The sequence below is a fragment of the Trichophyton benhamiae genome, assembly GCF_000151125.1.
Source record: "Trichophyton benhamiae CBS 112371 chromosome Unknown contix01456_5.r1.exp, whole genome shotgun sequence".
Classification (NCBI taxonomy): Eukaryota; Fungi; Ascomycota; class Eurotiomycetes; order Onygenales; family Arthrodermataceae; genus Trichophyton; species Trichophyton benhamiae.
Window position 1 is genome coordinate 1,049,172 of NW_003315080.1, and position 17,425 is coordinate 1,066,596.

The window sequence follows — 17,425 nt, forward strand, 5'->3', positions numbered from 1 at the left end:
TTGTCAGCATGTCGAGCCCACATAGAGTTCTCCTGAACGGGCTAAAGAGAGGTTGAGAGGCTGGTTGATTTCATATAGAAGATCTCATATAATAGCCTGGCTGGCCCTGTGGAGATCGGGCGGTAGTGAATATCTACGGAGTACTTACTTGTGAAAATTAAAATGAAAAAAAAAAAAGAGAGAGACCGCAGAAAGAATTAAAAATAAAAAACTATGGAGGTAAAACGACATCATCGAAAGGAAAGACAGGAGCAGAAGAAGCAAAGAGAGAAAAAGAAACATGCAAAGGAAGCAGAAAGAAGGAGAAGACGCCTGAGTGGAGGAACGGACGGAGTATCCAGGCCCATCCACCCGGGCATTGAATAATATAATTTTTTTCTTTGCTTTTTGATAACTCTTAATTCATTTTTGCAAGCAAGCAGAAGAACAGCGTCATGCACTGTGGCAGGACGACCCATGGCTCCAGCAGCCGCCATGCACCCGGGCCTGTTTGTGTTTGACCAGGCGATGGGGATCCTTGATAGTTCAGTGCAGTTCAGGGTTGCTGGAAGAAGCTCAGCGTCAAGCCAGAGCGGAGGAGCGTCGGTCACCTCTCCGACTCAAGATGAGGATGAACCAGGAGGCAGCAGGAGAAAGGGGAAGAAGAAGAAGAAGACGACGAAGAAGAAGCAATACATACACCTCCGGATCGTACGGAGGTCTCCGCACTCCCCATAGCGTTACAGAGAGAAATATCAGAGTAGTCTGATCCGAAAGAAGGCCCAGAAGAAAGAAGAAGAAACGACAAAGACGCCCACCGAACCGCCCGCCATCCACGGTTGTGACGTGATGCGCGCCGCCGTATTTTAATCTCTCGGAGACGCCAATCCAGTGCTTGGATCCAGATCGCGAGAGAGCGTGGGTCTATCTAGGGTTTCTTGGGCTCCTTCGATGTGGACGCAGCGGTTTCGATGGGTGGTTGTGGTACAGAGCCAGCATCGGGCTATACGGCTTAAGGGGGTGGCAGCAGCAGCACCACCACCAGTACCACCACCAGGAAGACGCTTGGGAAAGTCTCGTCTGAACACTGCCTGTCGACTTAATATTTGCCCGTGGAGTGTCTTACATTAGCGGTATCACGCTAAGAGACAGGTTGCTGGACCAAAGCCGAAAACTCAGAGAGTAGGCGGAGGGGGTCAGGACAGGCTCTTGTTTCAGGGATCAAATCACACGCTGGCTTCGGACAATCTCTCTTGTTGATTTAGCCTGACCTGTTCGCTCCCCACGGAAGAGAGAGGGACAAAACAGCAGCTGGACGGGAGCGTGGATGAACGGACCAAGGTGCATCCCGGCTCCCAGAGTAATGGGGAACAAACATCGCACGTCCGTATCAAAAGCGCCAAAGCGTTGAAAATGAAAAAATATATATTAAAAAAAAAAAAAAAAAAAAAAAAAAAAAAAGGAAGAAGAAGAAGAAAGGGTACCAACGACCAAGAGTATGTCTCTCTCTCTCTCTCTCTCTGTGGTGGTGGTGGTCAAACTGTTGGCTTGCACACTATCAGCTCCCTGGGGTACCCGGCTGGGCTGCTCTGCCTCTCATGGATGGCGATGGATGCATGCAAGTTCAGTCCCCAAGCCTGCAGCAGTTCAGCCAACAGCGTCAGATCGCTCGTCTCCTGGGCTATTGGCTTCCCCCTACGCCACGCTCGTCAAGCTACTTGATGGAGAGGTAAATAGAGCGAACCTTGCGGCCAAGCTGCATGCTCTTCCTCTCGTGTTACGGAATGAGTACGTATAGGCTGCCGATTTTATCGCCATTTGGGGCTACTTATGGAGTACAGAGTTATTCCTGTCAGGCGCGATCAGCAGGCAAGAAGCAGGAGAGCGACTCTGACTCTCGCTCTTTTCCATCAACGGAGAAACATGCCACGACCCACAGGACACACTAACTGTGATACTCCATGTCGGTATACTCACGCTTCCACATCACTCTCCGTGTATGATTTTCACAGGACAGAGAAAAAGGCGGGTAGCATGAAACAACAAGGCAGAGGCGGAACAGAAGTGGAACAAACGATCTCGGATACTAATTATGTCTTTTACGGGGGGAGGGGGAGGGTCTCCAACGATGACGAGGAATAAAGGACAGAAATCGGGACCTCCATATGAAAAGGGCAAGAAAAAACAAACCTAAGCGCCCGCCAACACGCTCAGATCACCCCTTAACAGCTTTGTCGAAAGAGTTGGTTCTCCGTGTGCATGTACCAGCAAAACAGCGGGACTGAGCAGCTGGATATCAAAAATACCAGTCGAAATGATGCGCAGTGGCACGCAGCAGCACAGCGGAACTCTCGCCGAAGCGAATGTCGCAATCACAACTCAGATACGGATGGGCTGGCTCCTATATTAATAGTTGCACCGACTGCGTCGCACATGGGGAATGCAAGATGCAGGCTGCATACATATTTTAACGGAAGATAAAAACCCTACCGAGTAACTTATCGACAGGTCGCTCAGGCAGCAACATTTTTCTTTTCTTCCTCTTTTATTAATGAATATTATTATTTCTCTCTTCCTGCCACCTCCCCTTCTGAGCTCGAGTCTGTGGTGAGGGCAGTAACTATGGGACCGGGCCAGCGGGTCAAAGGAAGGAAGGCAGATGAATGAAATGTGATATGCAAGCCAGGCAATGACTCTCACAGGAGCAAGGCATCCAAGCATCATCAGCTCCCCTCAAACTGGTAACTGATAGACCCAGCCGCCAGTAACCTGCATCCTCCCTTTACATTTTAAGATCTCTACTCTACGGAGTACAGAGTTACTCTTTCGATATTTCACTCAACTAATTCTAAGTGGTAAGGAATGCAGCTGCCTGTGGCCAGGACACGGCATGTCCGCACCAGATCCCGGTAACTGGGAGAAGAAGATGCTTCGAATGCCTGTCCTTCTCGAAGCCAACGAGAAATGGGGCTGAGAAAAGAGGATACATATTGCCGAATACGGAGCATTATTCTCTCTCGCCCAGGGAAGGACGCCAGACGGAGCATAAGAGAGGATGTTCCTAACTCAGTATACGGAGCATACGCTTTCGAACTGGCTGGTATTAACGATCTTCGCAGCCAGATGCCCCCCCCTGCTGCCGCCGGTATCAAAAGCATCATGGGTATTTTACACGGCCACAGGCAGGGATATACGGAGTAAGGGTTGACTGAATCACTGTACTTGCATCTGGCTGCGGAGTCTAAGTACGACTGCTGCTCAACTCCTGGGCTCTTGGGCTAGCTGATAATGGGGATGGGATATTGCTCTGGATAAGGGGATAAAGGGGCGAAACTCGTCACATCCACGTAATATATATACGTGGTATTTTCACCCATCTTGGCTGTCGTGTTGGGTTTCAGTACACGGTATTACCACGGCGTGACGGCTGACTAACGGCATAAAAGGAGATGTGCAGCCCCAGTTGCCGCTTTGGGATGTGCTGCCCGTCGCTCTTCTTTGCTTCTTCCTCCTTCGCATGCAACGCATGAACAAGCAGCGGCCAGTCGATGGAGGACGGAGATGGTGATGGAGGATATACGATCCAGGGCCCGCCCCGATGATATTACTATTATTTTACAGGTATCCTGCCATGTCCGACTTACTTATTTCAGCCCTGACGAGGGCTGCCAGGGTTGATCCAGGGACCTCGACCCAGGACTGACATGGGGTTATATATCCCGGAGCAAGGCAGGAAGACATTAAGTATCGACAGGCCGACGGAGTATCCGTAACTGCTGCTACCTTGACTGAGGCTATACGGAGTCCCGTCTACTGTATAGGGGTACTTACTGCTTAGTATACGGAGTAAGCACATTCTTACGACGGAGTGAACGGTTTCATCCACGCGTCCACTACTTCCCTTGCCAACAACGGTTCATTGTGGCAGGAGGGTAACTAATAACCGAGGGAGTCAAGAAAAGCCCCCAAGCCCTCGCCTCGAGCCTGTCTTCCCTCTGGAATAATACGGGAAAGGGGAAGAGGCACTTGATTAGCCCTCCTGGGTCCACGGACGTGGACAAGTTACCGCTTGTGTGGCAAGTTCGGGTGCCTCCATCCGACTCAAAAGGAGCCGCCCCCAAGTGCCAATAAATGATCTCTTTTCACGAATCGAAGCGCTCGAAGAACATGGCTTGTCCAAAAAAACAGAGTTGAAAAAGGCCCGCAGGTTCCTTTTGGGAAGAGTTCCACGCGCATGGCTGGTCTCTCTACGGAGTAACCCCCTTTGCTTTTTTTTCGTCTTCCTCCTCTCTTCTTTACCCTCCAACTTACTTACATATCATACTAGCTTCCTCCTCATTCTGGTTGATGATGGCATCCTTTTACTTCCGTCCACCAGATGCATCGATGTTATGCAACACTATTATTAAGTATACAACTCAACTCTGACAGGGCTAGTTGATTACGGAGTCTGGCATGCTGGCTGACATCGCCGCCCTTCAACCTTCGACGCCCCAGCCCTGCTTATATGCAGCCCATCTCTCGACTTGGATTATTGCTCTCAAATGTATCCTGAACACGGCTGGCCGCTTCCCACTTCCAAATGCAGTAATACATGAAGGCATCGTCAGCGTCCAAAAAAAAATGATATATTTACTCGCTAACCTCGGTTCCAACCGCTGAAGGACAAAGTGATGAAACTGCCTGAGTACGAAGTAGCGGTTGATTGATCCCTCTTCCCCCGTCCGCTTTGTTTTTCTGTTTCCGCCTTTCTTCACCGTGCGCACCACTACTGAGTTACGGGGTAGATCACAGAGATAATTTCATTGTCGTAGCATTAGTATTATTTCAAATATATCTATCGTCTCTCCATCTTTCCGTTCTATCCATCTGTCACGCGGCCGGCACGGTTTTTTCATTTCTCTAGAACCTCCACATCGAAGTGTAATAACGTAAATCGAAAAACGTTTCGTTTGTCATCCCTATATGGCCCACTGCGTCGAATCCACCTGCGTATAGGTATCCCCTTTCCGTTCCATGGATCATATCGTGAGCCTGCAGCATTTATTTTTACAACAACCTTGCTTTTTTTTTCTCCCTTGCTGCCTTTTTTTCCCACCTTTTTTGCAAAATTGATCCTGAAGCTAGGATTCCAAAGCTGGGATTCCAGCCAAACCCTGAGAGCTGCATACCCAAATTTTAGTGGTCAATTCGCCATGTCCATAGCCGCTGCCTAGGGTTCAGATGGATGTTCGGTTCTTCCCTCCCCAGTTACCTTGGCGGGGATTTTGAGCCTTCTCAGTAATAATGCCTAACCATACCTTGATGATGGAAGCCATTCTTACATGTAACTTGCCATCCGGGAGTTCTCATTCCTGGTCTGACGCATCAGCCAATCTAAATTTAACTTGCCTACTGAAGCATGGCAATTTCTTGTTGGATATTCCCTCGCTGCCTCGTGTAAACGGAGGACATCTTCCCTGTGTGCGCCTGGGGTTTTTGGGTTAAGGCGCAGTGGCTTTGTTGCTTTCTTGTTGCGCCCTTTTGTGAGAGAACCAGGCAAGCAGGCTTTCTGTTTGGTCTTTATGAGCGAGGGAGCGAGGGAGCGAGCGACATTTCAATTCCAACTTAGTCTTTTGATATGCACTCCCATCGATGGTGATATCACGGGCTAGTTTAAGATAGTCGTCATGGAGTTGTGACTCACCTTTCGCTCTGCTTGCGTCTCTTCCCTTGAGACATCATGCAAGCTGCTTTGTTTTCTTTTTTGTCGTCTTGTATTGCTAGCCTGAGCATATACATGCAACCCTTTTTATGTCGACACATACGTATTCCGTATATGATCATAAAAGATGTGCATACACCAGTTGGAGGCACATTGTTCATACATATACCTTGCAAGCACAGTGTGTCTGTATGCAATCAGATGATAGTTTATCCCCTTGCCCTTCACGCAGCTCCCTTGGGTGGCGAAATTAGCTCCATTAGCAGAAAAAGAGTCGAAGACAACCAATCAATGACTAGTTATCCCCTACCCAAAGGGTCAACATAATAGCCCAGCGTAATATAAGTATTTTGTGTCTGTGTATACACGAGCTCGACACCATTTTAGTCCCACTCTGGTGTTTTCATCCGAGAACCTCCTGGCATTTGGCTCAACACATTCGAAGGGAGAAAATCGCATCCCCATCTCTCTCACCCCTCCTTAGTCCTGGGCGTGGATGGATAAGACGGCTACCCTGGCGGACAAGCAAGATATCGAATTTCCTCGGTCAAGGAGTTAAGCAAGCCGCCTGATTGGCTTTGACGGAGCTGCCGGTGACTTTTATACACTTATATGGAGTATATATAAGTATATACCTTTCCTGCTATTGCTTGTCCTGTGAAGGAACTCTAATGTCGACTGAAGATCTTTCTCCTCCACGCATCTTAGCATAGCGGTAAAGTATTAATGACTGCCCGTCCGCTTTGCCCAGGTCCCGCGGACGTTTCATCGCCAGAGACTCCCTTCATTCTCGTCCATATCCAATAATAATAATAATACCCTTCAGGAGGAGCCTTGTTTCTCTGTTTGCAGTGGAGATTATCCTGGCTTGTCCAGGCATCCAGCACCATGGCCAGTACCCAACACCAACTCTCTGCATCCTTTACCACGCACCAGGATTCTCCGTGACAGACAATTTGGAGCAAACCGATGCCGCACAAGGCCACACCTTCTGAGTCTCGGAAGTTTAAAACCCCACGGACCGCAAGATCTGAGGTAGTCCCTTTTTTTCCTTTTCGCTTTCTTGTTCACCGCATGTTTTTTTTTGCTTCCTTCCCTTGTCCCTCCTTTCGGCCTTTTTGGCTGGTAGTGAAGAAGGCGGATCAGAGACAAACGGCCAATTTCAGGGCTCACACACACACAGCTGACTACTCTGTTTTTTCGTTGCTTTACCACTTTCTTTTTTCTTTCCTTTTTCCTCTTTGACTCTCGCTTCGATCTGTGTTGTTTCGTTCCTCGCCTCTCTGTTGCAAGTGTAACTCCGCCAACACGTTGGGCACCTGGATACTCATCTGGCAACCCCCCTCCCTCGATCCCTGCCTGCTTCCTCACGAGTCAACTTTTTTTTTTTTTTTTTTCCTTCTTGCGATGAAACCTTCATTATTATTTCCCATGGGGTCTCCACGGTCATCTCACAGCTTGAACGCTGTTGATACACCAACTCCACCAGTCATCCAGCTCAGCAAGGTTTGGCTGGGTAATTTTTGAGTGTTTCCATGCACGTAAGTCTATCCATACAGGACACATAAAAGTATCGTTATGTCCTTGCGTGAATCCTCGTCGTCTGGCCCAAGGTGCCTTTGTTGAGACAGCCCCTTGCCAGAAATCATTGGCCGGCTCCACGCCAATATACTAAGTATGCTGGATGTTCAATGATTTCTGGCCTAGTACTGTACCAGTATGGGAGAGGCAGGCTGGAGTGTGTTCAACGTGATGCCAGGTTGATTCATAATCCACCATCGTGGCCCAAGGAAATGGCCATCATGTGCAACCTGACCGAGTCGAGGACCCTTTGAAGTCAACAAGAGGGGGGAAAACAAACAGACGAATTTTTAATATAACATAATGAATGTGGTCAGCCCTCGGAGGGAATGCAGATTCCAGTCATCACGTTAAACTTCCATGCAGTCACCACGTAAGGGACTTTGGGCTTCATTTTACCCGACATGCTTGCGCTGCGATGCGGCCTAGATAGATATTTCTGGTCAGATCATCGTCTCCTTTTTCCCGCTTTTCTTTCTTCCTTTCCTTTTTCCTTGTCTCTTTTTTCTTTTGCTAGGCCAAAAAGGTGAGAAAAGAAAAGAAAATAAAATAAAATAAAAACACGGCCCGCCATACTGCAAGATTTATTCGTCATAATGCTTTCTTTCCATTAAAACCGTTGCACTTATGTGGATGCTTCCCAGGAGCATGACGCTTTCGAGCATATGGAGTGATTCGGTGATGGAGGCGATAATGATACCACACACACACATACGGAGTATACTTGACATCGAGTTTGCCAGCCCAGATTAATATATCTTGCTGCTGCCACAAGGGAGCTGATCTGACTGGGCATCTCGCTTGAATGGGACACACAGGGACCTTTACACCCACAGGAAGTGAATGAATTAGATGGCACATTTGTCATATAGGAGAGGGCTGAGCAGGCACGGGTGCCAACTTGGAAATCTGGGGGTGCAACCAGTATTGTGTAATCCTCCTGCCGAGTATGTGAAGATCTCGGATGAATACAGAAGCGAGGAATACCAGCTACAGGTTGATATGCGTGCTTCCATTCCCTTGACTCCGTGAGTCTCTGTTGGCTTTCATTGCCAGTGCTTGTTTGACTCCATCGATCCCGTGCCAGGATATGCCGCTGAGAGACAGTGCATTGAACACATCCATGCTCTTACGAGCTGTGTCCAAGTGGCTTGACCAGGCAGTTGTTGCAACACTGGAGCTTGGTGCTGTATTCGTATAACTAGGCCTGCCTTGCTATGGAGGATTTGAGGATGAGGCTGTAGGCTATCCTGCGCCCTGTGGTGTTTTTGTACTCCAAACCCGCAAACGTTGTAGATTCCACAGCATGTCGACAAGGTTTATGGCGACACAGCATCTCCTATCCATTCAGACGCATATTATCTATCATAACACCCCTCGCCAGGGTTGTCTTTGTGCTTCTTACTTGCGCTAAATCGCGATGCTCGGTGTTGTACGTAAGTATATAGACCCGGCCTTGCTGGCTTTGATCTGCCTGTCTCTTTCGATATACCCACCCGTCCGTTCCCGACGGGAATCGTGTCCGTATATTCCGCAGGGACTAAAGTAGCCTTTGTTCGGGGATCAAGCTGCTGATCGCTGGTGCTGTGTTGTCCTTGTTTGCCATCAACATCTAATAATATTAATCGTCGTCGTCGTTAACTTGTATGTTTGTTGTGGTCATCGAAATAAGGCCGAGGCTAAAAACCTTCTTTGGACTTCCTTGGTCTCTAGCTAGTCCAACCATCCAAGAAATGCTGTCATAAGCTGAGAGAACCAGCTCAGATACACCAACTAGGTCCCCCGAAGCTCTCAAGATGCAAGCTGTACAGTCTTCCTGCTCTAGATAGTATCACAACGCCCGCGGAATCTCATGGAGGATCATGCCGAGATTCGCCATCACTTGGAGGTAGGTACTATGTCTGTGCTATGCTCCCCGCAGGCACTAACATAAAAGAAAAAAGCGCTACATCTGCCATTTCCCGTCTGCTGCAGGCTGGACTTGACCTATCCTGTTCGATATGCAATGCGGAACTGCTAACGCAACCCCCTTCTTGCAGGTAGTGTTTGAGTCTGACAGTGGTCATCGCCGCAAATCCTCGTTTGTCTCTCCCGATACCCCGCGCCTTGCCCGTCGACATGAAACGCAGACTTCAGACCAGGCAGCTTGCTTCGTGCATTCCCTGCTAGGGCAACCTCGGGCTGTCCAGCTCGACCATATCGACGAGCACGGCAAAGCTGTGACGCCGTCGGTTGGCCAGCAGTTTGAAGATGGTGGCGACAATACCTCTGGGCCGTCACGGCTCCTAACGAAGAGAGAGCTCTCTGACATGGCTTGGAATGTGCGTGCATTGTCGAAAAAACTGGGCAGCCTGAAGCTGAAGCTCAATGTCCACAGCATATTCATTTTGACGAAGCCTCAAGATCAGAGCCTGGCTCGGTTAACCAAAGAGGTTACAAGCTGGCTTCTCGGACCAGAGCAGAGAGTTCCTTACACAGTCTACGTAGAAAAGAGACTGGAAAACGATTCTCAATTCGATGCACAGAGCATATGCAAGGAGGAACCGACCGCAAAACAGAGGCTAAAGTATTGGGACAACTGTCTCATCGAAGATCACCATCACCTGGTCGATTTCGTTATCACCCTTGGCGGAGATGGGACAGTATTATATGCGAGCTGGCTCTTCCAGCGTGTTGTACCCCCGGTTTTATCATTCTCTCTTGGGTCACTGGGGTTTTTAACGAAATTCGATTTCGATGACTACAAGGAAACACTGCAGCGAGCCTTTACTGAAGGTGTCACTGTCAGCTTACGGCTACGATTTGAATGTACCGTGATGCGGAGCAGGCGGAGGTCCTCTGATCAATCTCAAATAGAGAGAGATCTTGCCGAAGAGCTGATCGGGGAGGAATCAGATGACAACGTTACGCATTCTCCTGACAAAATGTTCCAAATTCTTAATGAGATTGTCGTTGATCGTGGTCCAAATCCAAGTATGTCATAATTTACTGCCCTTTTATCCGCTTTTTGGTCAATATATGTGGTCTAACTCCCAGGCTTTCTAGCAATGTCTTCCCTCGAGATATTTGGAGATGATGAGCATTTTACATCTGTCCAGGCTGACGGTGTCTGCGTTGCCACTCCAACGGGATCTACAGCATATAACCTTGCCGCTGGCGGCTCCTTATCACACCCTGAAAACCCCGTCATCCTTCTTACAGCAATTTGTGCCCATACACTCAACTTCCGGCCCATAATACTTCCAGATACTATAGTTCTACGTATAGGGGTTCCTTATGATGCCCGAACAAGCTCCTGGGCTAGTTTCGATGGTCGTGAGAGGTACGTACTTGGCTTTCCAGCATTCAAACTGCATCCCGGCTAACAGTTCGTGCTTGTAGAATTGAACTACACCCTGGAGACTATGTTACAATTTCTGCATCCAGGTTCCCATTTGCCAACGTGATACCTTCTGGCCACCGCAGCTATGAATGGATCCAAAATATTTCCCGCACGTTGAACTGGAATAGTAGGCATAGGCAACAGAAGCCATATGACAGCAAGTACTTGGAGCAGGCCAAGGCCTCTTAGTGTCTTTTTGGCTGTGGTTTGAATCGGCCTAGCTATGAATAGGATTATACTATATAGTTGGTTGCATTGCGGTATAGATGTTTCTCTGTATCGGTACCAATTTCTTTGAAAAAGCATGGGGAGGCAACTGGAAGAATCCAAGTTGGTATAAGAACTCAACGAATCTATGGATAACATGGAATATATCCTAACCCAACGCGTCAGACTAAAAATAGATTGCAATCCAAGGGCCTTGATACTTATATAACACAATAAATAGTCAAATCAAAACTGCCAACGGCTGGCTTGCTGCAGTTCATGGCGTGGTGCGCAACAAGCTACTTGTATAAGCATACGCTTGATCTCGGCTTGGCGATGTTCACAAGAGCTTTCCTCAACTAACTAGTTAAACCAACTGAAACGTCTTCCACAACAAACATCGCAAAGGTTCAAATAACAACCAATTGACTGAAGAATACGTCCTGGCTTTGAGCAACCGTTCCCTACCTGCTAGATCAGTGGCCACGAGGGTCTATTACACTCACGACGCTGCGGCCGAACCCCCAGGTTTGTCCGCGTAACTGACAGGGCTCGGTTATCCCACCCTGTTGACGGAATCTGGACATCATCCCCTCACAATAAGCTACGATGAGCGCGCCTCCAAAGGCCCATGGGCACGCCTCCTCTGCAAGTGCGATTGCGGGTGCTGGGTTAAGTGGACAAGGAGCACAAGCAGCCCCCCCCCGTTCGCCGCAGCCGTCGCAGAGCCAACCCTCAACAGGACTACGGGTTCCCTCCAATCGCAAGACTATATATGACCGGAATTTGAACCGTACGCGAAATGCGGAGCTTAGCAAGGCCAGCTTTGGTTATATCTTTTCTGAGATGGTGGTATATGCTCAAAGAAGAGTTACAGGAATTCAAGACCTAGAAAGACGGTAAAGCTATTGCATCTTGCTAGAAATCCATCGAGGTTACCTTTTACTAATAATCCACTACACAGGCTTAACGAACAAGGCTACCCTCTTGGGCTCCGTCTACTAGACCTTCTTCTATATCGATCCTTGACTGGCTCGTCGACAACGAGTACGTTGACGTCCCAGTCGTCCTCAAGCAACCAACCTGTCAGGCCGCTCCGCATCCTTCCACTCCTCCAGCTCATTCATGGACCCCTATGGAAGCTCCTGTTTTCACGTCCAGCGGATGCTCTTGAACATTCTGTCTCTCCAAACACACCTAACGAATACATGATTACGGACAACGACCCATTAACGAATACATACATATCTGTGCCAAAAGAAATGAATATGTTGAATTGTGCGGCCTTTGTGGCCGGTATTATTGAGGGCGTATGCGACGGCTGCGGGTTTGAAGCTTCTGTGACCGCTCACAATCAAGGAAATGATATTTGGCCAAGTCGAACTGTGTTTCTAGTGAAATTTGGAGACTCTGTTATGGAAAGAGAAAAGACTTTGGAGCGTGCTGGGATTAAATGATCGTTCCTCAATTTATTGCCATAAGGATTCCATTTCAGCTATTGATCGAAAGTAGATTTCTTTCGGATCATGCATTTCTGAGGCATTTATGTGTTATCTTTTCTTTCAGAGCGTGGCGTTCACGGTTAGGGAATCTACCTTTAGAAAGGGGGAGGGTCAACTTTGGGAGGTAGGTTGCTTATTCAAATATACAGAGCTCTTGAAGTTCAACCTATTACACGTACGGGCTCACATTTCGGTTTCAGCGTATAATGAGACGATGTTGGGCATTGGTCTGTAGTCAAGACGGGTGATTGAATGTCGATGCCAAATGATATCCATTTTGAGGACATTTCCGTAAAACCATGCTAAAAATACATTTTAGACCCAGGCTCCCAACAATGCATAAAATGAAATTAGTGCCGTGAAAGAAATAATTGAAAAGGTATATGCTATGATACGGAGTCTACTCTCCGTCTCTTATCACGATCGTGGTATGGTGAAGGGCTGCGTTTCCTTCGGCTTCTGTCATTATCATCACGGTGCCGATCTCTTCGCGAAGGAGATCTTGATCTTGACCTTGAGTGGTCTCGTCGACGGGGAGGAGAATGAGATCTAGAGCGAGGACGGCGGCGTTCTTTAACTACACTTGCATTTGCTCCGGATGGCCCGGATGACCTCCTGAAGCCTCCATCCCTATTATCGGGAAGGAATCGTTCGTCTTTAATACCAAATCGAGCAGCACTGCTTGCAGGCGCATTTGACCGATAATAGTTTTCGACGCCCCATCGTCCAGTATCTTCTGTCTTCAAGTCACGATACTTTGTTCGGCCTTTGCGTCCAATCTTGGTTGCATCCCTTACTTGGAGGTACTCTGGCAAAGCCTCGCGATTCTTAATTTCATCCACGTAATGGCCACCCATAAGGTCGCGTTCAGTGAGACCATGTTTCTCCGAGTCAGGCTGAAAGAATGCACCCTTGTGGAAATATCGTTGCATGAACCCAGCCTTTCCTCTTCCGGCGTCGCGTTCCTCCTTTTGCTTGTCAATGAATTCACGATCCTCACGCTCTCGTTCCTCAGTAGTTAGGTTACGACGGCGTTCGATCTCTTCTCGTTCCTTTTCGGCAATCTCAATGGCTTCCCGTTCGCGCTTAACACGCTTGAGCTCGCGGAGTTTCCAGGCGGCTAATTCGGCAGCTGGGTCAATGCCGTCTGTATCGTCAATATTGTTCTCATCAACCCCTGCACCGGATTCGTCAATGTCATCGTCCCACGTCTTTCTACCAGCTATCCGAGCGGCAGCATCCCTTTCTAATTGATCACGAATCAGCAAGTCTGCTTTGTCTTTCCGCCGTTTGAGTTCTTCAGCTTCCGCATCGGGGTCTAGGGCAGATGAGGAGGTCGCAATATGACCACCATTGTTTAAAGCTGCTGCGGCTTTACGGTCGCCTTTTTTTATAAATGTCGGGCGAAGTAGCAGCCTCTTTGGACCTTCGTCCTCCGAACTGGACTCTTCTTCTGATTCCTCCTCTGAACCTGATTCCTCCTCTGACTCATCCTCGATTTCTGATTTTTCCGCTTCTTCTTTCTTTACCAGCACTGAACTAGCGGGAGGTCTATCGGAAGTAGCGTGTGCTTGGGGCTTAGAAGGGATATCGTCAACATTTTCCTCCTCTTCAGTTACAAACCCTTCTTCATCTTCTGCCTCCTCTTCCTCCTCCAATTTGACTTGCCGAACGCCAGAGGTAATGTTCCTAGAGCTTGGAGGAGGCCGACTTTGCGGTACTTGTTCTGGTTGCTCCTCTTCTTCCTCCTCTTCTTCCTCTTCGGACGATTCAACTTCATCTGCGATAGGCTTGCCGGGTCTATACCGCTTTGCTGGTTGCATGCGCTTCGCGGCTGTGCCACGGCCAAAACTCGGAAACGAAGGAGGAGCCATGCTTATTGATATAGATATATATATATAGCTATATGACAATAAACATGGTAGTGAAAAAGAGATAGCTGTGGTGGGTGTGTCTTTTCGAACTGACTAGGGGTCTTTTTCTTCGTATCAGAAAGCTGAAGCTTGGACCACGTAACTAGTTTATCGATAATCGCATGATTAGTAACCATATATTCACTAGATTAGGTAAGCCTCCATCCATTCCATCCTTGTGCCCGGATTAACATTATCTATGATCCGGATTCGGTTACCGCCCAACCACTAAATAAGACATCTTCACGTGATACGCCTTTTTATAGTTTCAGTGATTTGCAGCCGATAAAGTGTGATTAAGTGTCTATACGGGCGAGAGAGGAGAAGGCTTTTTCTCTTTGGCCACTGATGAGGTTGCCAAGTGAAGCGAGCGGGAAAGCCTGCCTTGTGGCGGAATGGGCGGCCTCAGGCAAAAGAGTTTCAGCCGAAATTTGCCAGTCCTTCGCCTGTTTGACGAGAGGCAGCAAGGGGGTAAAGGAAAGTAAGTCAAGGGATGGAGCCAGGAATTCATGACGATCTATGCGTGGATTATCGATTACTCCGGATGCCCTGTGATGAGCTGTGTGACTTTGAGCATTTCTGAGAGCCCTGGACGTGATTGCTCCATTTCTTCAACATCCATCTCGCAGACGATCTCAGGGGGTCTCTGCAGAAAATAAGGCCTGCCCCCCTTTTTTGCTCTCCAATAATAGCCTATCTTTCTTCCTTGAATCTCAACCACTTCTGGGGGTACTAAGCTGCAGAGGGCTTAGTGGTCAGGTCCCAGTCGCAAACTAATGCCAAGTGGATCCACCATAGACCAACCAGCATGAGGCAGTCGGGTGCTGTTTCATGGTCCGAAAGCCCCCGTCATATAATAATAACGATGAGAAGGGGGTGCCATCGAAGTTCGATCGGTTGACATCGAATTCCTTCTCTCATATTCACCATAACCACCAGCTGCTATCAGTCTTTCCCCCCCCGAGGGGCGTGGCCTATTGTCTCTCATTCATGTCCTTTCGGTCGCACTGATTCATGATAGCGTCCTCTCTTTAAAAAGAAAAAAAAGGAGCCTCCACGGCAAATCCGCAGACGTCTTTTCATTCTTTTGTGCATCTCTCTGCTGCCATTATTCTCACGAACGTCGTATAACGTCTCACAATGATGGCTTCTCGAAGAATTTCCGTCCTATCGTCGTTGGGGCTTTTCGCCTGTCTCCTATCTCCCGTGGTCGCCCAGACATTCACGTACTGCAATCCCCTGGAAAAAGATGATTGCCCCAATGCCCCGGCTTTGGGCCAGAACTATACCACCTACCTCAACAGCTCACTGAATCCTGATGTATGGAATGCTACCAGCGGCCTTGTCGAAATCTCCGATGCTGGTTCCAACTTCACAATCCACAAGGCGCTCGATTCGCCAACTATTCAGTCATTCTTCTATATATTTTTCGGTACCGTCGAAGTCCATATGAAGGCTGCAACTGGACGAGGAGTTGTTAGTAGTATTGTCATTCAATCAGAAGTGTTGGATGAAATTGATTGGGAATGGGTTGGCTCGGAGCCAGACAAAGTTCAAACCAACTACTTCGGCAAGGGAAACACTACTTCCTATGATCGCGGTAAGACCTTCGACATTAAAGGAGCCATGGACGACTTCCATAACTATACCGTCAACTGGACACCAGAGAAGATCGAATGGTATATCGATACCGTTCTTGTCCGAACCTTGAAGTACGAAGAAGCTCTTGGAGGGAAAAACTTTCCTCAAACTCCCTCCACTGTGCGACTGGGTATCTGGCCTGGTGGAGATCCGCAGAACAAGAAAGGAGTTATTGAGTGGGCAGGAGGCGAAATCGACTATGAGAAAACGCCGTATATCATGAGCGTCAAGGAGTTGAAGGTTGTTGACGCACATAAAGGGAAGGAATATTCATATTCCGACAGGTCAGGCGACTGGCAGAGCATTAAAGTGATAGAGTAAGTTGCTGTTTCTTCGCCCCAGTTGCCTCGATGACAGTGGTCATGTTTTTGCATGGTCAATACTAATGATTCTGTCTAGTGGTGTTTCCGACATCGCAAATGAGATTAACAAGCCCCCACCTAAGTCTCTGGCGCAGAGATGGCGAGAACTACCTACCGCGGCCAAAATCGCTATTTTTGCTTCAATTGGTGGACTAGTCATTCTGGGTATGGCGATCATAGCATTCTGCTGCGTCAAGCAACGCAGAGCTGGACGACGAGAGTTCTCCATGGAAAACAGCAAGTTTGTTGAAGACCAAAACAACGTCATGGCCATGAGGACTCAGTGGAACCACAAATATAAGCCGGTCGGTAGTTGATAAGCCATTCTACACCTTCTCAAATTGCTGGCTTTCAATTCCCACACGATCCCCTATTTGGCTGGTCCAAAACTCCCAACTGTCATATACGTGTTCCGCCCATCTCTGCACTATTACTCCGTAGTGCGGACAACATTATCCCCCCACTTCCGAGTCCCTCCTACCTCGCCTTTCTCGAGTATTTTGAACCTCTATTTTCTCCTGTATTTCTTGGTCCTGTTTGTTGCGGAGTGCCCCTCGATCGAGTTTTGGTCCATGCCACAAGATTGCTTTGGTGAATATATTGTTGGTTACTTCTTTTCTGAGCACGATTATGAAAGCGTAATGCTTGCATAATGGAAGGGGGCCTGTGTATAGCAAATAACTTGTTTAATACTATTTCAAAGACCTTCTCAATGACCACTCAACTGTCTCAAGGATGTGCCTTTTTTGTGAGCGTTTGGGAAGAGTTCCTGTTGTTGCCGTTTCCGTTGGCTTTCCCTCCCGTCGCCTTAAGGTTCAGCCTCATCCAATCTCGGCTTAAATATAATCCTATTCCATGATGACTAATCTTAGTCATCAACGCGTCCGACGCGTCTCGTTCGTATGCATTGTCAAATGAACAACTGCCTGCTCTGCTGGCTGGAAGCGGGATGTTGATATCAATGACAACGAAGATTCAAGAACCGAGACACAGGACGGATTATAAAGCTGAGCAAGACATTGAGATACCCGTGTGCGCTCTATTCTACCCGAAATAAATCAGCGTTGGCTGTTCAATCGCAAAATAATGTCTCTCGTGACCCCCCGCATTCTCCCCGAATATCTTCAACAGTTTTATTCTTCTGGCCCAACAAG

General features: G+C 48.1%; 4 protein-coding genes across 4 annotated transcripts; 3 read left to right on the forward strand and 1 right to left on the reverse strand.

The window, feature by feature from the left end:
- Positions 1-456: 456 nt before the first annotated feature.
- On the forward strand, positions 457-849 carry ARB_03379 (uncharacterized protein; the record flags this gene model as incomplete). Its single annotated transcript, XM_003010631.1, has 2 exons — positions 457-690; positions 718-849. The coding sequence occupies 2 exons, from the start codon at positions 457-459 to the stop codon at positions 847-849; spliced, it is 366 nt and encodes a 121-aa protein (XP_003010677.1).
- Positions 850-9,264: 8,415 nt separating this feature from the next.
- ARB_03380 (uncharacterized protein) lies at positions 9,265-10,835 on the forward strand (the record flags this gene model as incomplete). The annotated part of the gene is made up of 3 exons (XM_003010632.1): positions 9,265-10,237; positions 10,310-10,586; positions 10,646-10,835. 3 exons carry the CDS (start codon positions 9,265-9,267, stop codon positions 10,833-10,835), a joined length of 1,440 nt encoding a protein of 479 aa, XP_003010678.1.
- A 1,906-nt stretch (positions 10,836-12,741) lies between these two features.
- ARB_03381 (uncharacterized protein) lies at positions 12,742-14,229 on the reverse strand (the record flags this gene model as incomplete). Its single annotated transcript, XM_003010633.1, has 1 exon — positions 12,742-14,229. One exon carries the CDS (start codon positions 14,227-14,229, stop codon positions 12,742-12,744), a length of 1,488 nt encoding a protein of 495 aa, XP_003010679.1.
- Positions 14,230-15,408: 1,179 nt separating this feature from the next.
- Positions 15,409-16,924, forward strand: ARB_03382 (cell wall glucanase, putative; the record flags this gene model as incomplete). The annotated part of the gene is made up of 3 exons (XM_003010634.1): positions 15,409-16,226; positions 16,309-16,580; positions 16,713-16,924. The coding sequence occupies 3 exons, from the start codon at positions 15,409-15,411 to the stop codon at positions 16,922-16,924; spliced, it is 1,302 nt and encodes a 433-aa protein (XP_003010680.1).
- Between the last annotated feature and the right edge of the window lie 501 nt (positions 16,925-17,425).